At 39.1% G+C, this 24,080-nt stretch overlaps 1 protein-coding gene across 6 annotated transcripts; it reads right to left on the minus strand.

Annotated features, from left to right (window-relative positions):
• Positions 1–1,725: 1,725 nt before the first annotated feature.
• On the minus strand, positions 1,726–22,286 carry LOC137940582 (mediator of RNA polymerase II transcription subunit 8-like). 6 transcript variants are annotated; one of them, XM_068785730.1, is made up of 13 exons: positions 21,914–22,286; positions 20,596–20,720; positions 19,857–19,981; positions 19,597–19,774; positions 19,385–19,492; positions 19,187–19,263; positions 16,221–16,487; positions 13,859–13,912; positions 13,510–13,719; positions 3,333–3,386; positions 2,736–2,787; positions 2,428–2,605; positions 1,726–2,314 (listed from the first exon to the last, which is right to left on the minus strand). In XM_068785730.1, exons 1-13 carry the CDS (start codon positions 22,135–22,137, stop codon positions 2,185–2,187), a joined length of 1,782 nt encoding a protein of 593 aa, XP_068641831.1. In that variant the 5' UTR covers positions 22,138–22,286; the 3' UTR covers positions 1,726–2,184. The 6 variants fall into 6 exon arrangements, 5 of the variants coding, with proteins under 5 accessions (XP_068641831.1, XP_068641830.1, XP_068641829.1 ...); XM_068785729.1 differs by having other exon boundaries at positions 1,726–2,308; positions 19,591–19,774; XM_068785728.1 differs by having other exon boundaries at positions 19,591–19,774.
• Between the last annotated feature and the right edge of the window lie 1,794 nt (positions 22,287–24,080).

A 24,080-nucleotide genomic window follows, 5' to 3' on the forward strand; every position in this document is an offset into this window, starting at 1 on the left:
TCATGTACATGAATATACATGAATCAAGAGTTCATGTCTCAAGAGTAACGGGCGGAAAGTGCTTTCCGCCCGATTTTGAGAATCATCTACATGACTCTCGCGCGAGGCTGTCTCCCTGCCGCACACCCTCTCTGCCATTGCATTCCCGCAGCCCTCTCTCTTTCTCTGCTCCCTCTCTCATCTCCTTTCCCGCAACCCTCTCTCATTCCCGCAGCCCTCTCTCGTCTCTGTTCCCGCAGCTCTCTTTCGTCTCCGCAACCCTCTCTCGTCTCCATTCCCGCAACCCTCTCTCATTCTCTGCTCCCTCTCTCAATTCCGCAGCCCTCTCTCATTCCCGCAGAGCACGGGAGGTCGAGCATTTGCAGAGCTTCTCGGCCTCCCTCTCTTCTCCCTCTCAGCGTACCGTCGGAGCGCCGCCTCTGTCGGCATTGCCCGCCGCTGTCGCCAGTCGTTGCCTTTGCCTAGCCCATCCCCGTCGCCATCGCCCCGCTGGCTAGCGGCTGAGGAAGACGAAGATGTTTAATTTTTCCTAAGTTAGGAAAAATTAAACTATCTTCATAAAAATTATTAATTATTAATTTTTATTTATAAAATAATTATTTTTATTTTACAATTACTATATTAAAATAGTGATTTAATAGTTATAATTAAAATATTATTAAAATAAATATTTGATAAATTATTTTGGCATAATTATCCGATTGTTATAGTTAATTAAACCAATGGTTTTAAATTTTGTGATAATATATTATTAATTAATAATACATAAAATATATTATTTACAAATATATAGTGTGTTAAAGTTATGATTAGATCAATTTTTTCTCTTAAATTATTCATTTTTAGGTTAAAATATATCATATGTTATTAATAAATTAATAACTTAATGTATTACTTTCGTTTTTTTATTTATAATGTTATTTATTTATTATTTGTAATTAATCATATACGTATTTCATTGGCTCATGTAATTACCATATTAATGTACAATAAAATATCTAATTCAATTAATAAATATATTAGTATATTTAATTATACATTCAATAACTTATTCGTGTAGTAATAATGGTTGTTTTACCTAATTTGGGGTTTAAGGATTATGTTGTAATTAAGTGCACTGTAAAGGTTTAGAAATTATCTTGTTTTTTATGTTTTTCTCATGTTGGGGCACTAACACTGAAAACTGTTTTCCAGTGCACATGAAGTCGTCAACACTAACACAAATTCTTACCTGATCTTCATGTACATGACATAACATGATCTTCATGTTGGACATGACTTGATCTTCAAGAATCCACTTTGGGGCACTAACCCCCCCTAAAGATCAAACATCAACACCTAGGTAACAATTATCATGACTTTAGAACAATCATCGAACATAACACTGACTCTGCTCAAATCTTGAATTCAGAACCTGAGCTTTGTTAGGTCCAACAATGGAGGATCAAATTAGTTTTCAGCATCAGAACGTAGACGAAGAATCCGCAGAGCACAACTAACCAATCACAAGAGATTCAAGTACAAAGAGCAGCAAATCGGATCTCCATCCTGTCTAGGGATTGCAAGGATCAGCGGGTCACATTTCTTATAACTAGCCCAACTGACATACAACTCCGAGACAAGCTAGTTACTGGGCTCATCTTATTGGAGTGGAATTGTGAACATCAAGATTATATCTAGTTCTACAAGAATAACTTGAGCACCCAAGAGTATAAGAGAGCGAGAACTGTTAAATTCAGCAGATATAACAAGAAAAATGAAACATTGACTTCTAGTACTTCTCCTGTACAATGATGGTCTAAAAAGTAAAAACTAAGAAGTTAGTCAGACAACCCCTTTCTTACAAAATGCACATATTGCACGAACCATACAGCTGAAACCAGAAATTGCCCCTTGGAACGACCAGTTAATCCAAAATTATACGCCTATCAACTGAATCATGTTTCACTAGACAATTGCTACACCTGTCCCTCATGACGTACAAAATGATCACCAAATGTCTCACCAATCCATATCTTCCTTTTAACCTTTCGCAAGCACTCCCACCCCATATTTCATAACTACTAAACCTGCTTATTTTCATCAATCAACCCTTCTTCTAGTTTAACACGAACCACTTTTTGTTCTTCTTCAACAAGAACCCCTCTTTCCCCTTCTTTAACATGAACCTCTCTTTGTTCTTCTTTAACATGAACCTCTCTGTTCTTCTTTAACATGAACCTCTCTTTGTTCTTCTTTTACATGAAACCGATTTGGTTCTTTTACGTCAATCTGCTTTGGTTCTTGTTTAACATGTATCTGCTTCAGACTGGAACTAAAGAAAGTATTGGATGTTTTCATAAATAATAAAAAATGTTGGAATTATTCATACATAATTTGCATAATAACTAACAATATAAGCAAAGAAGAAGAAGAATTAGACATTACTGTTGATTTTGATGCCTTTGCTGAGTGAAGCTTGGATTCTGATTAGTATTTTGAAGGGCTACCATACCAGGCTGGAGATTCTGAGTATTGGGAGCAATGTTGCCAAATCCACCTTGTGTACCATGTTGTTGTTGTTGCATCTGGACCATGCTAGGGCTTGCAGCTCCCATATTAAACACTGCACAATAATTATAATTGTCATAAAATCTGTTATTCCACAAAGGATAACTCCGACAGAAAGAAGGCACTTGTATAAAAGTAAACAAAATAAAATTCTAGTATATCAGGAAAAACGATATGCTACATACTTTGATCACTCAAGATTTGACTCCTTTGAGAATGTCCAGCAGATAATCCGAACTGGTTGTAATCATAAGGACCCATAAATAACATGTTTAAGGCAAAAAATGAAAAAAAAAACTAAGTGCAATTATGAATGTTTAGAACAAGGAAGCAAATAACCACAGGAAAGGAGAGGAAAATCAGTAGATAACAGATATAATGTTACTCTTGGTCTTTTGTTAGGAAAGATAGGAGGATGTGGTCAGAGAAGCAACACATCCCCACCCCCACCCCCCAAAACACAACCCAGCCACAACCAAGAACACTACATTATTGACAAGGAATGTTCTCTACAAATAGTTTATTTAGTGACATGCATGCAAGTTATTCCACAAGCATCCCAGCATTCAGGTTGCCAAGTACCGAACTTACAGGACATCATTTGCAAGACCGTGAACTAACACATTATTGACTAGCCAGCAAAAATGCAGTTTCCATGGTATTTCTCATATTCGGTTGTTTGAAAAAAGGAAGGGAAAATCTGTGTTTGGCATAATTGGAGAAACTGATGTCCTCAAGAAAAAGGAAAGGAAAATCTTGTGTAATCACAATCTGGATCTGACCTGCATTCTTGGCATAAGAGATTGTGATTGCATCGTAGCTGACATGTTCGGAAGCTAAAACAGGAACAAAAAAGAGTATGAATTAGAACCACTTAAAAATGAGAAAATATGAAATAGAACCATTCAAAAATCAAGTTTACAGTATTATAAACCTATCCTTTGTTTGTTGATGATCAAATAATGGTGCTTGCGAACCAGATTGAACTAAAGGGTACAGCCTGCCCAGCACAAACCATGTCCAGTTCTGGTCTCAAGTTTTATATATAATAGTATGGCATTCCAACCCACTTCATCCGAACAATAAGCAGGACGGGTTTGCATTCAAGATTTGGGTCCTCTAAGGCCTCAGGCCTTGTGCATAATCAACTTAAGAGGTAGAAATTAACAACTTGCAAACAATACTTGTTTCGCTAAGATTTAAGAAATCATCAATTTCAGGAAGCCGTTAAGCCCACTTCAGAAATAACTTAATGATACTAATGTTTCATTAATAGCAATAAATTGGTGAAGAAGACAAAAGGAAAGCCTTGACAGAGGCAACTTCTTGCAACAAGCAAGAGCAGAATGGAGGAAGATTTGCATAGCTGATTCCAAATTTGAGGAAAGGTAATGTGAAAAAGAAGAGGAAGTAGAGTAACCATGTAATTTGTTGTATGTGAATGTCCTCTCTAAACTTTCACAGAATGAAATAATCAATGACTGGTTCGAATAAAATCATAGTAAGGATGACTTTACAAAATAATTAATGACAAACCTGTCTGAACATTTTTTTTTTTTTTGAGAGAAACGACATTTTATTAAACCAAAACAAATAAATTACAACACAAGAGGGAAGAAGCCTGAGATAATATTGTGTTGAAGGGCAACCCCCTCCTCCCAAGCAAGAGAGTCAGCCAAAGAATTGGCTTTCTTTGGCTGACCGAGGCACATGAAACCAAAATACATCAAAATGAGAAGAAATATCAAGAATCTCATGAATATCTTCTACCAATGACGCCAAGGATGTTTAGATGGGGCAGAGCACCATCCAATAACGACTTTCGAGTCTCCCTCAATTAAAGCTGCCGCTAAGAGTGACTCCCAAGGTGCTTGGTGAAAGTGATAAGGCCTGCTTGAGTGCTGCAAGCTCTGCAATCATGCAATCATGGAGTCAACACAACCAATAGGACCCAAATAGGAGGCAAGAAAATCAACCACTCATGATCTTTGAAAACTCCACAAATTCCGGATGGCCTGGGGGAACCAAGAGCATTGCAATAAAAGTTTACTTTAATGGCCCCAAAAGGGGGAAGAGACCACTCTATCATGACAACACGCTTGGGAACGGACATATGAGCAAGGAGCTTCCAATTGTCCCAAAAAGAGGAGGTCAAATAACTCTTAAAATCTCCACGGGTCCCCAGCCAACTAGCAATGGAGCCAGTAATTCTAAGAATGGTCACTTCCCTTGAACTACTTTGTTGCTGAAACGCATGTTGCCATGCTCAAGCCAAAGCTCCCAACAGTTATGAGCTAATGCTGCTGAAAGAAGAGCTTTGCCAAGTTTTGCAAGGTTGGTCCCCTTCCCAAATTGACGTAGACGAGTGACGCTATTGGAAACACAGATTGAGATCCCAATTTTCTAAAAAAATGAGACCAAATTTGCCAGGCGAACTGGCTATGCAGAAGAATGTGACTAATATTTCCTCCATATTCCCACAGAAGTCACCAAGGACATATCAGACCAAATTGCCTCTCCTCTTCAAGTTATAAGCAGTAAGAAACTTGCCCATGAATGTGCTCCAAAAGGAAAAAAACAAACCTTAGGGGGTCCAGAAAGCTTCCAACTGATAGCAACTGCATGGGAGTCTGCATGTCTTCCTTTGAGCACAAAATAGGTTGGAGGAAACAGAGAATACACCAGTGTGATCAGAGGTCCAATGAGTTCATCGTTGGAGCTATCCCTCAGCCGAATACTGCTTAGGGAGGTGAGAAGGTGGCAAGCTTCCTCAGCTTCATCATCTTTCAAGCCTCTTTGAAGTTGAAGGTCCCAATTTTGTGTGTTCCCAGCCCCACCTGATATTGGCCACTGAAACAGATTGGTCTTTCACCAGAGTCAATAGGAGAGGGTAGGAGTCCTTGAGGGGCAGATTGTCAATCAATCTATCCTTCCAAAATGAGACCATCTCCCCATTGCAAGCATTGAAGCGAGTACCAGCAGAAAAAGCTAGCTGTGAAGGAATGAGGGATCTCCATAGGGGCGAGAGGTGCCCCCCCCCCCCCCGGAGCCACCGGTGAGACACCATCTAGTCTGCCAATTGATCTTTGCAGTAACTGTTTGTCTCCACACGAGCATTGGAAGGATGTTGAAGCACTAAAACCACTTAAGGAGGAAGGCATCATCAATTCCTTGATGGAATGAATTCCCAAACCACACATGGATTTAGGCAAACAAACATCCCTCCAGTCAACAAGGTGGTATTTGAAACCATCCTCTACCCCATGCCATAGGAATTTCTTTTTGAGGCTTTCAATTCCGTTCCAAATAGAGACGGGGCAAGGAATGAATGACATGAAGTAGTGATGGAGGCCAGAAATGCAGGAGTTAAGAAATGTAAGTCTGCCAACTTTTGATAACAGTTAGCCCTTCTAGGTAGATAGGCAAGCTTCAAGCTTTTCCACTACCAAGGTCCAAAGATTTTTGTTGGAAGGGTAGAGGTAGTGCATCTCATTAACTCTGCATATGATTTCAAGTCAGCCTCGGAGATGTGAAAGCCAAGGGTGGAAGATTTCATCCAGTTTATCTTCTGCCCAGTAGAGAATTAAAAGAGTCCCAGAACGGCTTTTAGCCTACTAAGTTGCTCCATGTTACCCTCACAGAAACAGATGGTATTATCAGCATATTGGAGAAGAGGAATGTCCAACTCGGAAATGTCTGCGAACGAGTTAAGTCATCCCAGTCCTTGACCACATAGATCAAAGCTGAGAGGTATTCAGCAACAAGGTCAAACAATAAGGGGGAAAAAGAATCACCCTGCCTGATCCCCCTAGTCCTTTAAAGAATCTACAAGCTGTCCCATTAAGGAGCAAATAACTGGCAGAAGAAACACAGCTTCTCATACAGAGTTTCCAAAGGTCTCCAAATCCCATTAGCTCTAAAATCTGGTCAAGCATATTCCAATTGATGAGATAAAAGGCATTTTCAAGGTTGATTTTGAGTAAAATTCTGAGTATGTTGGCTCTCATGAAGTAATCTATAACTACAAGAGCTGTAATTACTGAGTCGACAACACAGCGGCCCCTTATGAATGCACTTTGCCTGTCATGGATCACTAAAGGGAGGGCCACTTTGAGGTGATGTGTGATAAGACAAACAATGATTATTTGAGGATGCTCAATGTTGTCTTTCTTTGGCAACAGTGCAATGAATTAGGCCCCTATTGACTAATGTTTCATGCCTTTTTTTTTTTTTTTGTTACGAAATGTGTGAATATGTATAAAAAGAGAAAGAAATACAACCTATAGAGAGGGGTCATCCTCCACAATGAGGTTTTGGAGGGATAAACCCCTTTCAGCAGGGTAGTCTGCCAAGTGGTTGGCGGATCAGGGGGAGTGGGTTCATATACAATTCAGGTAAGAGGATATGTTACAAATTTCAAAAAAAGTATCACAGTGCTGCCGGAGGGGGTGCGTTCGCTTAGCACACCAGTTTAATGACAACATTGAAGTTCCCTTCAATGATGAAGGGCCCAGACAGACGATCTCGGAAGATCTTGAGGCCTTGGAGCAGCCTAGTAAGCTCAGCGGTTGTGAAGTCGGAGATGCCTGAAGGACCAGCAAAAAGTAGCGAAGGCAGCTATTTTCATCGTGGATTACTCCACCAAACCCTACAAACCCCGGGCAGCCAAAAACACTGCCATCGAAATTAAGATTGGGGGGGGGGCGAGAGGAGACCTCATTGTTATGTTCGGGGAGCAAGAGGGCACGGCCATGTCACCAATCAGGTGCCAGTTTCCTTAGAAATCCGAGCTACTCAGGTGGAGGAATTCCTTTTTCGTGAGGAGCCAGGCGGAGACCTGGCCATCAATGTTCTCAACAAGCACCTTGACTGGGGAAGATTTGAACTAGAATTTTTGGTTATTTCTCTCTTTCCAAAAAGCCCAAGAGATGTGCTCGCGCAACTAGAGATGAGCAACTTTCCGAGCATCGGGAGCCGAGAGTTTGTGATGGAGTGGATCATAGATGGCAAGTTGTGAGGAACACAATATTGTATTCCAATTCTGTTGAGGAGGTTGGCCCAAATGGCTTGGGCAAATTTGTAGTGGAGAAGGACATGGGTGGTGGATTCTAAAGAGTTGCGGAAAAGTAGACATGTTGGATCTGGCACATGAGTTCCTCGCCTAATGAGAGCGTCAGAGGTGAGAATTTTGTTCCTACATGCACACCAAGTAAAAAAGTTGGCATGAGGAGGGGACAGCAAGGACCAGGCTAGAGTAATAGGGTGGAGAGGCTGAGAAGTGTTGGGGCCATGCAGAATATTGTATGTAGTAGCCACAGTGAATGACCCTTTAGTACATGGGGTATCCAAATAAGGATGTTCGGAATGTGGTCGCGGATTTTAACATTTGCAAGGCATGAGAGGAGGTTGGAGGCCAACAAATATTCAGAATCCGTGAGGACTCTGCAATGATTGAGGTTCCATCCACCAGAACAGGACCATAGGTCCGCAACCGAAGCATTCAGGAGTCTGGAAAGGCTCGAGATGGAGACATAAATTTTTTCCAAAGGGTTTGTCTCCCAACCACCAATCCAGCCAGAATTAAGTGAGGTGTCCATTACCCGGGTAGCACTTAACCGTCTCCGAGAAAGTGGGGAGCAGGAAGGAGATTTTCCTCCAGATAGGTGACAGCAAAGAACGGCGGCCACCGTCAGTCCACAAACCATTCATCTTGTTTGCCTTGGCAGCAACAAAAGCTCTCTAGATCAGATCAAGAGATGAGCTGAATCACCAGATCCATTTGATGAGGTACGCAGAGTTGGTTTTTGCAATTTCTTTTATACCAAGCCCTCTTAGATGCATTGGTTGGCACGCGTCAGACCATTTAACGAGATGGTATTTCCTTTCCCTGTTGGGCCACCCCAAAGAAAACGCTGCTTGAGGCCTTCTAATCAGTTTATGACAGAGGCAGGGTTGTGAAATAGGGAGAGGAAATAGCTGGGAATACCTTGGAGGCAGGATTTGTTGAGGGTGAGTTTGCCCCCCTTGGAGAGAAATTTACCCTACCAGGTGCCAGCTGTTCTTAGTGGGAGTGCCATGAGTTAGTGGCAGGCCAAGGTAGGTGCAAGGGGGTATTAGCAATTTTACATCCCAAATAATCAGCCATTTCCTAAAGGGCACTCTGGTCAATGTTGAAACCTGAGATGGAGGACATGGCCCAACTCACTTTTTGTCCGGACGAGAGCCTGAATAGGTTCAGCAAGGCTTTTAGGTGGGTTACTTGGTCCATCATGCCTTCAACAAAGAGGATAGTGTCATCCGCATATTGGAGGATGGCAATATCCTGTTGGGGTCAGCGGAAATGGGGTTGAGCTACACAATGCATTTTGCATGTCGGACCATAGTAGAGGGTGAAGAGAAATGGAAATAGTGGGTCACCTTGTCTAATCCTCTAGGATTGGCAGAAATGCCCTCAAGATTTACCGTTCTACCATAAGGGAGAAGAAAACGTTGGAGATGTAGTTGCGCATACAAAAGAGTCAATGAGTACCAAATCGTAGTTGGCGAAAAAGGTGGTCAAGCAGCTTCCAATTGACACGATCAAACGCCTTTTCAAAATCGAGCTTAATGACAATTCTGGGAAGGTTGACTCGCTTGAAGGAGTCAAGCTTTATGCCGTTGTAGTAGAAACTTCTCACCATACAACAAATATCGGGTTTCAGGAGAAGCTAGAATCTTTTGTAGAATTATCCATTAAAGCCATCAGGGCTAAGGGAACGATCAAGGGACAACCCGAGGACAGCAAGCTCGATTTCTTTTTCTGAGAAGGCGAGCTCAATCAATACCACACGATCCTTTGCATATAGATCTAAGAAATTCAGCAGTTTGTCAATAATATGAAGCCTATCCGAGGTTATCTCATTATGGATGCATAATGAGCTAACTTGGTTAGATCGCCGGCGAGTGGAAGCCACGGTGTGAAAAAATTTGGTGTTGCCATGGCCTTCGGCCAACCATTTAAATCTAGAGCATTGCTTCCATTGAATGTGCTCGTAGTGGAAAATTTCCTGAAATTGGTTAGAAAGATTAGTTCTATTTAAATATTCGGAGGAAGGGAGGGACCTTTGCTCTTCAATGGCGTTGAGAGCAACAATTGAGTTAAAAGGGAATCCTTTAGGGCTGTATCGGCAGCATGATGGCTCAGGGACCACTGCTTGATCTTGAGCTTCAATTCCTTAAGTTTGAGCAGTAGCATCCATCCAGATGGACTGCCAGTAGATAATTTACTCTGCCACCCTTCAACCAGATAGTCAAAACCTTTCTCCAACAGCCATGTGTTTCAAATCGGAACAGCAAGGGCCCCCATCTTCCCAGATTGGAATCAAGCTTAATGGGTCAGTGATCTGAGGTTCCTTTATTGAACACACCCAATAGCATCTCTACATAGTTGAAGCCAGTCGTTGGTTACAAGAAATCGATCTAGTTTCAAGAGGGTTGGTTTCGCCGACCATTACTCCGAGTGAAGGTCTTGCCCAAGAGTGATTTCCTCAAGCACACAACTCACAATGAAATCAGTAAATCCTCTCATGGATGAGGTGATTTTAGGAGCCGGGGGCGTTAAAATCTACCACAAAGAGCCACTGAAAAGACCAACTTTGGGTGAGGCTCAAGAGCTCATCTTAGAAGGTAGCATGCTACTTGCACCGAGTGGGGCCATACACACCTTCGAGACACCAGATCGAACCAGTGCAACAATCCCAGAGCTTCAATCAGATAAAAAAATTCTCCATGAGCCTCATCAAGCACATCAATCACACTGCTGTTCTACATAATCAGAATGTCACCTGAGAACCAGATAGCATTTATTGTTCTCCAATTCATAGAGGGGCAGTTCCAAAGGCCCCGCATAGTGGTGTAAAGCCTGACTTATATCTTCGTTTCTTGGAGAATAACAATCTGAGCTTTACAAGAGTCGAGAAGGGTACAAATAGAGGCCCTATTTCTTGAGGATCCGACTCCTCGGACATTCCATGAAATGACGATCATTGGTCATCATTCCTTGGTTGTCTAACTTCCTTTATCTCTTTGGACCCAAGAAGCTTTCCTTGGTATACTACACCCATTATCTTGGCTAGGTCCATCATTTGGATCTAAGACTCCTCATCATACTTATGCTTCTCAGTTTGAAGGGCTTCAACTAATTTTTGTGATCTTTCGTTGAGTGGAGGATGCAAAGCTGGTCAGTTTCAATCAATTGGATAGCTAGCTGAATAGCTGGGACCAGCAGTGTCCTTTCGAGGCCTCCCTCCAATGCTTCATCTTAGAGATGTTGTGGGCGCTTTATTGACCATATGGGTGTCAGCAAGGAAATTTTCTGAAGCAAGAAGGAGATCTGGTTGTAGAGGTGAGAACGTAATGAGGCTGGTAGCATGTGAAGAGGAGCAATTATCTGAGTTCTTGGAATTGTGGGAGCAAGCAGTTGGGAGGTTGTCCGATGGCCTGGTGTGAGTAGGATTCATGTCGCTCCCAAAATTGGTATTGAGCATGCAAGGCGGGAGAATATGAAAGGGAATGTTTGCATGTGGAAGTGGAAATTGGAGGGGCAACTTCTTTAAAGGGGGGAATGGGGTTGGATTAGGGGTGCCAACAATTAAAGGGGGCAACATTTGGGGTAGGAATGGAAGAAGACAAAGTAATAGTCAGATTTGTTCTAAAATGTTTAGTCAGGGGGTCAATTATGTTGAGGCACGTGGCTGTCATCCTGAAGATGGGGAATCGACACATGGTATAGGTGGGTCAATGAGATCAGGCACAAGGGGGGCATGGGAATTGGTGAAGGCAGGTTAGGCGGGGTTGATTTATCTCAACGATCGATGAGGCTAGTAAGGCTGGGGGCTAACGAAGAGTCACAATCAAGGTGACAGGGGGAGCAACAAGCACACCTTGGGAGGCTGGGAGGTGGGGGTTAGTGCGTCGGTATCCTTGCTGACAGAAGCAGTGGGACTCCTGTCAAAGTTGTCTCCTAGTTGTGGATTCAAATTTGAATTCACGTCTCGACCAATGTAGATAGTATTCTCATCTGAGCCATAGTTTGAGTAGCCACCTATCCAAGTCAAACCAACATAGGGCTGAGTAGAATGTGAGTCGCTAGTCACCAAGGTTTTGAATCGTCCTCTTCTCCATTTCAGTTTCTGGCAAGGCCTCACTTCCACCAAACCAAAGCCCAACTCCTCAAATAGAACTCACGTCCAGAAATTTTCCTCTCCAATGGCCAATTTCACCATCCTTGGCTCTACCCAAAGTTCCGCTAGGACAATGAGGACCCTGGCAAAGTAGAGTCTATACATGTTGGTTGTGTGCTCATCCGGCTTGATTGACCTCCCAAAGATGCCAGCAATTTGGTTGATGACCAATGGCTGCCAGAGCTCAGCTAGGATGCCAAAGATTCTAATCTACTATCCATTGCTTTCAACAAAGTCACTTGGAGCCAATTCACGAATATTTGAGAAGCAATCTATGGAGGTATCAACTTGAAGGAGTATCAGGAAGGGAATAGTGGTAATCGAGTGGCAGATATCAACTCCCGAAGTCTCGGAAAAGGCTGGGCTAGCAACCAGGCCAAGCGACAACCTCTCCCTACCATCAGCCAAAGTTTGTGGATGAATGTTGATGTCGTGATAGGTTTGTTCAAAGTTAGGGGGTTTTAGGAGGACAGTAGGGGGAGCAGGGTGTGTCAGGCGACAGGGGGACAGGTTTGCGAGCAGAGTTTGGTGAGTGGAAAGTGAAATAGATGAGGGAGCAGCAAGCTATAAGGGGGAAGTTGTTTGGGTGGGCCGTAGTGAATATTAGTGAGTTTTGTCATGGTGGACTAGTGAGCTCTTCAGACATTTGATAAGGCGGTTCCAGCTGAAACCGGTGGCGATGAACTCTGAGATGTAAAGCCTGGACATTGTAGTTTGATTATAGCACTACAGGATCTTGCATTCCCGGCCGCTACTAAATTGGAAAATAGAGAAATAAAACACCAGATCTCTCATCTAGAGCTCTTTGGTTCTTCCTCCATGATCAGAAGCAATCAACAGTTGTTAAATGAATCTTTCACAGGCTTTCTTCAGGATGCTAATAAAGGAACGCTTATCTCCGTTCTGGAAAGTGACATGAATGATTTCTCCACTTCGATTGTGCCGCTCATCAACATCCAGATTATTTTCACCATATCAGAAATAAACTCTATTTCTTACACAAGATTCCTCTTCCTTCATCGTACGTTTTCCTTTTCTCCATTGAACCAATTGCCCGATTCACCTCCGTCCTCTAAGCTATCATGCCGCAGATTATAGACAAAAGTTATCGTCTTTGTCCTTGCATCGCCATCCTCTCTGTGAATCTCCAAGTAGTCTTTTGTCGCCCTCACTTCCTCCTAGTCGCATCATCACCCTCATTCCTACAAACCTGCGTCAACTTCAACACTTTCTTTTTTTTTAAATTTGGATTCAAAGCTGTAATAACAAAGTGATGCCAAAATTTCTCACCAGACAATGTTTTTTTTTAATTTTTATTAAGTGAAGAAGTACACAAGGATTGCCATTCAGACAAAAGAACAAAAAGACAAAGAAGATAAAGGTTACATAGACCAAACGGTTAGATGCAGGGTGCATTAGATCATATTCCCAACTAAAGAAACATTCTTTAAGAAAAAAATTTCAATAGGATTAAATCTGGATTAGGATATGGATCTTTAGGATATAAAGGATGCACTGAAATGCTTTTTAAACATGAGTAAATTAAAGTGAAATACCCTTTTTTTATTTTGGCTTAAAACTGGATTAGGGTATGGATCTTTAGGATATAAAGGATGCACCGAAATGCTTTTTAAACGTGAGTAAAATTAAAGTCAAATACCCTCTATTTATTTTGGCAAATCAAACCAATTCAAAAATCTGTCAAAATCAAGCACAACAGTCTGATAATGCATCTCACCATCTGAGAGTTAGATGAGGTTTGGGCAGCTGTAAACAATGTATTGTTAGTTGTTCCCGTGAACTGGCTTAGATGACTTCTTAGCTGATTTGCTGAGTTTATTTGAATTTGCCCAATGTTATGCTGAATGTGTGCTGGTTGCAGCTGCCTGCCTGGAAACTGCTGGTGTGCTAAAGGCTGTGAATACTGAATTTGGTGTTGTGCATGGACCTAGAAAAGGAAATATTTTGTTAGGCTAAAGAAACAGATAAATACGAAGGAAAGCATAAAGAAGTCACCATGCAAGAAAAGCCAAATCAACACAAGATTCTATTATCTAAACTTAAGATTAAGATAAGCAACACGATACCGCTTGAAATTTTTGAGCTTGTCCCTGAAAATCCTGTAGTTGTTGTACTGCGCTCTGTCCAATAAAAATAAAGTTAATACAGAAAAAAAAGATAATTTTACTACAAACTGGACATGGTTTTTGATGAAAGAAATAAAATTCAAGACATCAGTTTGTGCCAACCAAATGGAAAGACTATCTGGACTAAAAAACATGGCACGTCTTTAAGTGAATCTAAACTAGAGAGCACAGGAACCAATGTAATGGCATGCAGTTGGAGAAAACGATATATTTGTCATTTCAGAAAGAATCTTGAACAATGGTTATGCCCTTTCAATATGTGAGTTTCTTTTGCCTGTTCACATGCAAAGAGATATACACTCAACTGATGTTTTCCATTATTCTCATAGTTCTCACAAACAGCTGAGCCTCCAGAGGCAAATAAAAGCCAAAAGTTACTTGGAAAGAATTTTGGTGATTGTTGAGCAGCATGGAAATTTCTAAAGGTCAAACAGCTAAAGGATCAGGCTTGCAAAGCCTGCTTCAAAAAATATTAAGCAAAACAAGCAGATCATTAGGTGTATTTCACAATGTTTCCCACAGAAAAGCACCACTGGATTCTGACATTCATCCTATTCTTCAAAAGGAAGGTAAACTGTTGCCAAAGTACCTAAGACTAACATGAGAAGAAACCTATAGAAATGCAAATTCTTGACCAACAATCTTATCAAGCCTTCTTTGAGATTCTTACAAACCAAAACCAAAAAACGAACTTCAAAATAGTTAATGATTATGTCACTCAAAGATGCCCTTAAATCCCTTGCCCTGGGCTAACAACAAGCACCCATTAGCTAATATGGAACTGAACTGAAACATGAAATTGATATTTAACCTGTTCACCAATCCAACTACACAATCTCGCGAATGTGGTACTATACTCCATCGGAAATCTAAGGAGTTGACCACATTCATCATCTTACTAGCTCATGTCATTTACAACTGAGTTTTAGTTTCACAAAAATTGAGAACAGAATCTTGGATACCTCAGTAAATCCTTGATTGAGATCTCAGCAAACATTGTTTTATATGGTCACTGCACAACCTAATGTGGAGCCAGCCAGATGTTATACAAAAAGAAAGAAAAAGAAAAATGTGGCATGAAATTGTTAGGTGCTAAGGGTAACAGGGCAACTTTTATATAATAGGTGTATATAGGGAATTTTCAGATACAAGAAGAGTAAGATAGTCTTTTTATTGTGATAAAGGTTAAGGAAGACTTTTTTCTTGAAATTTAAGAAAGACATTTGGTCAGTAAAAGATGGGAAGATTCAGAGACAGGAGTCGGCACCCAAGAGGGATACGACTTTCCTAATCAAAGTGGTCTCTTTCCTAGCTATAGGAAGAGATCTACAAACACTAAGACCATAAACACAAACACGGGTTTGATGCCAAGTTAAAGTTGGGCTGGTTTCTCCCAAAAATGACTAGCCGAAGGATGTCTCTTCCCGACTTAAAGTATAGAAACTTCCAAGCCCAAACTAGTGTAGGACTATTCTCCCACATAAAACAGGACTCACTTTTAAACAACTAGCCTAACACGTGGAGTACATGTACAACAATAGCTTGGTACACTTTTCTTATATAGTTAGTTCAATTAGCTGAAACTTTTGTTGGTTCCAGACCTCATCAAACCACTTATAATCTCCACTACAGCATTGGATCCTCACAATTAAAGATACTTACGGGTTGATTAGTTTATATAGTTAGTTCAATTAGCTGAAAATTTTGTTGGTTCCAGACCTCATCTGACCACATATAATTTCCACTACAGCATTCCATTCTCACAATTAAAGATAACTATGGTTCACCTTAGATTACAACATCAACCTACGATCATTTCAAAAAAAAATCAACCTACAATCATCTGATTCCAGTCAGATTGAACTCTAATAAATACATGAATTTTTAGTCCTATTTAATTACCCAGCTTAACTAGTTCAATCATTTAACAAAAATTGTATGCACATTTCTTAAATAAGCAATCAGGAGCAATTTTGGTGCTGTTGTTTGATGAGGTAACATTGCAGATTATTTGGTGAAAGATGACAGACAAGGAAAGTTGAAGCTACATGGGACAGTGAACAGGGGTGAAAAAAGTTGGTCATAAGGCTCCAGAAATGGAAATCAGTGCCTGCACTTTCTTTATGCATTCTTCGAAGAAAATGACAGCTGCAATAGAGATCTGGCACTGATGGAGTGACAATCAATTAGAGAAGAAGATGTCAATAGTTGAAAGAAAATGATCGGAAAATGGCTTTTAAAAGAAATCCTTTTTTCAAGGAGGTCAAATTAATGATAACTACAGAAAAAGAATACAATGTACCTGGCCAAGTCCGGCTGCAGAAGCTTGCCTCAGCTGTTGTTGAGCAAGAAGTTGCTGCTGATGTTGAGGTAATGACACCAGTTTCTGACGCTGCTGCTGCTGCTGTTGTGTATGTTGCAGAGGTGAGGGAGTGTTCATCATACTGGTTGCAGATCTAGGTGAATTAGCATATGGCAAGGGAGAAGATGATGTATTATCAAAAGAAGTAGCTCCAGAAACACCAGAGGGTGATGGAACAGATCTTCCAATCAGTTGTGCACCTGAAGTCTACAAGAAAAATATTGGATGCTCAGAAAACAATTAGCGACAATAAATTTTTAAGTGTTGCATAAATTTACTTTATTTACAGTATTTGAGGAACGCAGACAAAATTTTATGCTTGTGGCTCGCAGCAGAGATTAAGAGCCAATGTGAACAAGAGGAAAAAAAATATAACAGAAAATATTCATAGAAGTGAAGCAAAACTAAAAAAATCCCCTCAAACTAAAAAATAAATAATCAAGACCTTGACTGCTAATCATGTTTCACAGTTGCAAGCAAGAAAAAGGAACCTTCTTCCCTTCTAAAACTGTCACAGATTAGTAGTAATTTCTGAAATATTTATTCAGAGGATTCATATGCAGTGTCATGAGAATTATCTGACATTAAACAGAAACCTCATCAACAGAATTTTTTATGGAATTTTACTTTTTAAAAACAGTACTCTCAAACAGTAAACAGAATACAAACAGATAGAATAGAAACAAGTAAAGGGGGACCACTGGATAAAAGAAACAACGAGCATTAGAGACCAGAACTGACAGAACACATATCACATGTGAAGGAACCAAAAATATGACATTTCAGGTAGACTTCCAACTAAAAGGAGCATCTTTGTTGTTAAAATTGGGCATGTATTCATCCCAAAATGACTACCTGGAGTAGGGAGGTCTTCTCCAAACTATTAATCATTTGACTCTTCCTGATAACCCATGCGGGATTATACCTACTATCATTCTCCCTTGTCTCCAGGCAGGGGCAGAGCCAAAAGGAGGGGGGGGGGGGGCAATTGCCCCCTTAAAATTTTTCTCCTCACTTCAAGTATACTTGCCCTTTCCTCTCCCCATTCTTATCTTCTCTATCTCAGTGTCAAAACATCAACTTACCCTTTTCTCCCTTCGTTCCTTATCTTCTCTCTCAAGGTCACAGATACCAATTTCCTCCATTTCCCGTTCTCTCTTTTGAGTGAACAGTAGATGGTATTGATGTCTCTTTTTGTGGAAAGAGTTCAAAGAGAGATAGCGATAGTTTGGTAGACAACAGTCTGCATAGGTATACTTGGCCATTGGTTCTTCTCATTATCTGTCAAGTATTATACCTAAGAAATAGTTCTCTATGATTAATATTTATAATTTTTCTCTTTTTTATCTTACATTTTTTATGGATTTATTATTTGAAACACTAACATTTGTGGATAGCACGGTGCACATGTGATAAAATTACACATACAAAAAAATCGATATACAGCTACATTTGGTATTTTGACAAACACATAATTTAAAAAAAAATTAACCCTAGATTTTATAAAGTATGTGAGTTATAAACTCTTGCCAATTTGTTCTCTTATATTATAAGTTAACTGTTTAATTTTTTAAGTCATTTGAGAGAAAAATGTAATTGATGGATCTTTTACTATTTTTAGATGTATATTGATTTTTCTTTGAAAAAGAACTTTACATTTATAATAATCATGTTTCAATTTTTTATGTTGATATTTGGTATAAGATTTTTCCTGAATTTGTTTGTTGTTTATACCATATTGATATTTGATGAACAACATATAAATGAAGTTAGTCTTAAATTTCAAATTATATTTTCTATTAACTTTTTATTTTATGATTTGTCCCCTTCCAAAACTTTTTGGCTCCCAGTTGTATCCAGACCTACTCAAACAAACAATGGGCCCAAGACACGAACAATAAACAAGGCACAAACCAAATAGAACACAAACTAAGCCCAACAAAGTAGATGCTTTGCTCTGATACCATGTTAAATCTGGGTTTACGTCCATTCCAAAATGACTAGCTGAAGTTAGGACATCTTTTTCCCAACTAATAACCAGAAGATTTTTCCTAATATTAACCTGGTGAGATTATTCCCACCAGGGTTTATCAAAAAAGAGAAACTTCCAACTGAACCAAAGACAATCACTTTCAAAACCAACTAAAGTAGCACAAAAGATCTATATTTCATATTATAGTGAGATGTGCATTGTTGCCGGAGATAAGTATTTATCATCCTCAAAGTACTAATGACAAGGAGTTGAGGGACAGAAAGAATATATGAATGTCATGAGGATCCTATATGGTTTGGGGCCAAAATATGAACCAACCTGTGCCCAAATGTTGGTGAGTGGAGAAGTACCTACCCTTACTATTGCACAAGACAATTCTTACAAGCTGAAAACGCATTGGAAGAGAAAACTAAAAAGAACATGGAAAATTCAGCACTTAACACTATCACTTTTGAACAAAAGTTTGACGGTTCTAGGGGATGTGGTGGAGGTTTTGGAGATCAAGGCAAAGGTCAAGGTCAAGGTGAATGGAAGTGTGTGAATTGCAGGCGCACAAATCACTTCTCCAATAGGTATTGGGATGAATTTGGCACACCTGAATAGGTTGCAAATCCTACTTCTCACGGTAATGGTGGTAATAGTAGTAATGGAGGAGTGGGTGTCAGAGAGGAGTTGATGAAACTCTTCCAGAGATTCAACATTTCACAGGAAATACCTAGAAATGATGCAAGTTAAAGCCAATTATGACAGAAAGGTCAAATCATCAGTGTCAACCTAGGAAACAAAACCAGTAATGATGAAATTGTCGCATAATCAACCCTTAGAATACTCAAGATCATTGCCGCAATATCTTCCAAATTCAGAAAGAATGGTTAAGTCTGAAAATTATATATCATACTCAGTCATGTCTAACCTGCATAACAGGGCCTTGTGCGTTCACATTGGCGGATGACAAGGATGAGGGAGTATTCTTTGGGTTTGGATACCCTCCTGCACAGTATTGTTTGTCAATTATGCCAACTTTAAATAAATGCTATAAAGCAGAAACCCAGTTTCCAAAACAGAGACACAGCAATCCCAAATTACTGTACTAAAATGACAGCACATTCACCAGAAGCATCTGTAAAATTCTGTGCGCCATCTGTGAAAGTAAGCACATCTACCAAGTGTGCAGGCAGAGAAGATGGAGCAAGCCTCTGATCTCCTGGTAATCTTAAACCTGAAAATAACAGTTTACTGGATACATGTAATAGAACAGTAGAGAAATATATAACCTATAATCTCCAGCTAAACAAAGGAAGCACATGAAGGTCTCACCCTCACCAAAGTTGACAGCAGCTCGCAGTAAATTTTCTTGTTCTTGAATTTTGGCAGCTTGAACCTTGTCTAAAGTTGGCATAATAGTGGGAGCTTGACGAGAGCCCAGCCCATAGGTTTTTCGTGCATCAGCTATGACCTTTTCAGCACTTTCACAGGCTGCTCCAATCATATCAATTCTAGCCTGCATCAGCAAAAAAAGCACATTTTGCTTAGAAAATTGAAAATGTGCAACCGCTTTTATTGACCCAATAAAACTAGGAAACCTTCAGCTTTTCAATTTGCATGAGAATGGGCAGATTTTGCAACCCAAGCAACAGTTGCTCCTTCCTGGAGTTATCTTCCACCTCCATCTCAGGCAACAGCTTCGATGACAACATTACAGGGAGAACTGACAAAAAAAAAAAAAAAAAAAATGTTCTCCAAATAAATAGTTTCTAAATATAATGAGATGAATAGCATACTCATGAAAATGTTATAATGATATGTAAAGAATTAAGAGAAAAGGCAAAAAGACCTTTTCTATTTAATAAGAAGAAAAAGAGTAGGCAAAGACAAGTAACTATGATATGAGATTATTAAATAGCATCTCATCTCACAGGTGCCAGCAAGTAAAATTCCCAGACTGGCATGACAAGTTAACATCTCAAATAATGGATACAGGAAATGGGATATTCGGAAATGGTACAAAAACATAGAATAGAGAAAATAATAACCAAATAAAGGTTAATATATTATCCAAGAAAAAAATTTCACTTTAAACTTATGAGTGGAGTTTGCATTCTCTGTCTTTAAACTATTTAAGTGAACATTAGATAGCAAAATGATTTTTCTTTGAATGGTAAACAAAATGGTAGTTAGGTACCACTTTATAGTTAACTTCAATGGGGCACAGCTCTTTAAGAAGGAATATGTTATCCATAGACATGTGAAGGGTGTCTTCTCAGAAAATGGTACAAGAACATTTTATTGCTCACTGAAAATAGTAAGTAGGAAAGCACATACTTGTCGCATTCTCAGCATTCACATTCTTTGGATGCACAACAAATGCCTTTGAGACCTTTTTTATGTCTTCCACGATGTTGAAAAGCTCAAGATTAACCATAGAAAATTGCCCCAAAACATCTTGCCTGGTGATACAAAATGAGAGGAAACCAAATGAATGGCCAAAGATTTGAAATCTGCAAAAGATCCTTGCCTTATAACTTTCACTGAGCTGCTCACTCTATTTCATCATGTCAGGCAGATTTTCAAATCATGAGAATTATGTCAGAGAAACATGGTGAAAGAAAGAGAGACAGAGTATATACCCATTACAACCATTTACTCATGTCATACCCCAAATGTCATTTCAACTAAATAAATATATAATATATAGAGTGGAGCTTCACTCAGCAAAACCAGACTAATTTTCCTCCTAAACTATCACCTCACCACTAACCAGTTCAATGATTGGTAGTTAATAATAAAAATTTGGCTACATTTAGGCTAAAAAAGCAATCACCTAACGAACATGCTGATTATTAGGCCAACATTAATGCCGTCTTCAATGACGTATGATACGCATAACAAGGTAACTAACGCTTATGAGAATTCACCGCTTATTTGAAACTCAACAGCTCAGGCATCAATTCACTTCAATGCCTGCAGTGTCTAAGACCATATACTATTTATATTTCAAAGAAAACACACTTTTCCAGTGTCTTTTTACCAGTGGAAATGGGAACACGAAATGCAAGACTAAAACGCCAAAACTAGCAGAAGAAAGTAGCCAAAGGAGAACACAAAGCACAGTAACCATGCTCCTGTGGTTTCTTTTATCTGCATCTAGATGCAAAGAGAGTTCCTTTGATCAACTTGTCCAGAAACTTACTATTAAGCTCAGATATCTCTTCTATGATTAAAAAAATTACTATGAAATGGTTAGACATCGAGAGAGAAAGAAAGTGAGAAATATTTGTGTGAGATATAAAAAACAAAACACTATTGTTGTTCCCCAATAAGTTCGCAATTGCATCATTAATGGCATGGAAAAAAAGCAAGAAAATCAGCATAACTACAACCATGTCCGTTAACTGACACCAGCGAAGAAGCACATGCAAAAAAAAAAAAAAAGATAAAGCTTAAGAACAGAAAGATTGATGCGCTAAGATAGGCTTCCATTTCCAGTCGCACAATAATCTCGAATGTTATTTTGAATGCGGAAAGAAAAATAAGCCAACGATTTCACATCCTTAGCTAACCAAGCCAAAGAAAACATTGTTACCAAACACTTGCATCGAACTGATCGTCACACTGGGAAACAGGTGAGAAATGGAAGTACCATTTAGGACTAGAATTAGTTCGAGCAATGACATCGAAATCTTCAAGAATGCGAGAGATGGCTTTATAAAGGCCCAGGGCGCGGGTTTTGACAGATTCGAGATTGAGCTGCTGCTGTACGGCCTGGTTAAGGCGCTCCGGCTTAGGTGGCTGATTCGCAGCTTGATCCGGGTGACCTCCCACTCCTGCTGCCTCCAAGGTTCCCGACGGTAGCAGCGTAGCCATGTTGAGCAAGACGGATGGGCGGAAAGAAAAGAAGACTGAAAGACAGACAGTATGCGCACTGTTATGCTCTCCTACTATCTTCCCCTGGTAATGGAGAATTCACAATGCTAAAGTTCAACAGAACTCGCTTGCTAGTAGCGCAAGGCGATCTGGTGATGCCTAATTTACGACACGGATGGGAGGAGGGATCTGTTTCATGTTTAACCGCTTCGTATGAGGTGGAAACACTTTTACTCCTCCAACTGCCTCGAGTCCTCCGATACATGCGTCGATTTCAGACTGGCAAAATGAGTCATCACCGATTCACCAGCGTGTTCACAAATCACAACGAATCCTCAATCAAATGGTCAAATTACACAAATTATATATAGAATATATACCTTTGTTTCTTAAGTTTTCCTTATTTACCTTATTTTAATTTAATTATATACTTTGTTTTCAAGATTTTAAAACGTAATCTTTTTAATTTATATTTATTTATATTATTTGTTTTTACTGGTTTTAACAATAAAATAGAGATTATGGTATTATTATAAACATAATTAAGAAAATATAATATATTTAAGACTTTGGTTGTGACGCAATAGTTTCACGGGGAACTTTTCTAGATGGAGGTTTCAAGTTCTGGTAAAAAATGAAGCACAGATGAATTACCTGCTCATTACTCTATTTATTCTATTAGGTAGTGAGTGGTAAATGAGCGTCTCTTTATTTGAATCACGCCAAGTAAGCTTCTTAGGCAAAAATAGGGGAATTGTGTTTTATACCTATTTTGCAAATCATTCACATGAAGCGATCGTGCGGGACGTGTCTCTCCCTTTCCCTACGAAAATTCTTTCCTCATTTTGTTTTGTTCTCCCTCTCTCTCGGCCTTCCTCTCTTGAAAATTTTTTCTCTCGGCTTATTCTCCTTTTCTCCCTCTCACGTATGTTTTTCTTACTCTCTTCTCCCTCTCGGCCTTCTTCCCCTGAATTTTTTTTCCCTCTATCTTCTCCCTCTCAGCCTCTGTTGCAGAGCCGCTATCGCAAAGCACGGGAGACCGAGCCTTTGTCATAGAGCCTCAATAAGATAGTCAAACTACACAAATTACATAAAGAAATATACCTTTGTTTCTTGAGTTTTCCTTATTTACCTTATTTTAATTTAAGTATATACTTAGTTTTCGAGATTTTAAAACGTAATTTTTTTAATTTATATTTATTTATATTATTTATTTTTACCAGTTTTAACAATAAAATAACATAATACCAACAATAATATAAGCTATACATGAATAATATATTTAAAATAACATAATTATATAATTTATTTTTATGGTTATAATTAGTTAAAATCTGTAAATTTATTCAAAAGTATTCTCCAAATGAAATTTTATTAAAAAGTAATGACAAATATTGCAAATAGATAATAAAATGTGCAATAAAAAATATTCAACTTATTTTTTTATTAATATTAATTAGAACACAAGGAAATAAGTACTAACAAATAATAAATATTATTAGTTACTAATAAAATTAAATAGATTGGAACAAGGGGTCTTTACTAAAACTCAAAACCAACCTCCCCTTCCAAAAAAACCGATTTCCCTTTGTACCAGATAAACCTTTTTCCTTAAATTTGTTTGCACCCTATACAATAATAGTGATTTGAACGGTTTAAGAGAAATAAAAATTTGGTGGACTACATGGACTTGAAAATAGAATATAAAACAATTATAATGAAATTAAACTTGCCAGTAAAATTTTAATAAGATCATTATATATTGGTGTAGTATGTCTCAACAAGTACATTACACCATAGGAGTTGAAATTGAGAGCAATTAAACATATTCTAGTGTTAGAGTCAACATTTCATCAAGTGTTAGGAATCATTTCTAAAACTTGACCTGACCTAACCCAATTTGTGCCCACCCCTAATAACAAATGCCAATCTTACCTTAAAAA

Source organism: Aristolochia californica, unplaced genomic scaffold (assembly GCF_029961685.1).
Source record: "Aristolochia californica isolate CCGP_79_NKW_82.1479 unplaced genomic scaffold, dmAriCali1.0.hap1 SCAF_9, whole genome shotgun sequence".
Taxonomy (NCBI): domain Eukaryota; kingdom Viridiplantae; phylum Streptophyta; class Magnoliopsida; order Piperales; family Aristolochiaceae; genus Aristolochia; species Aristolochia californica.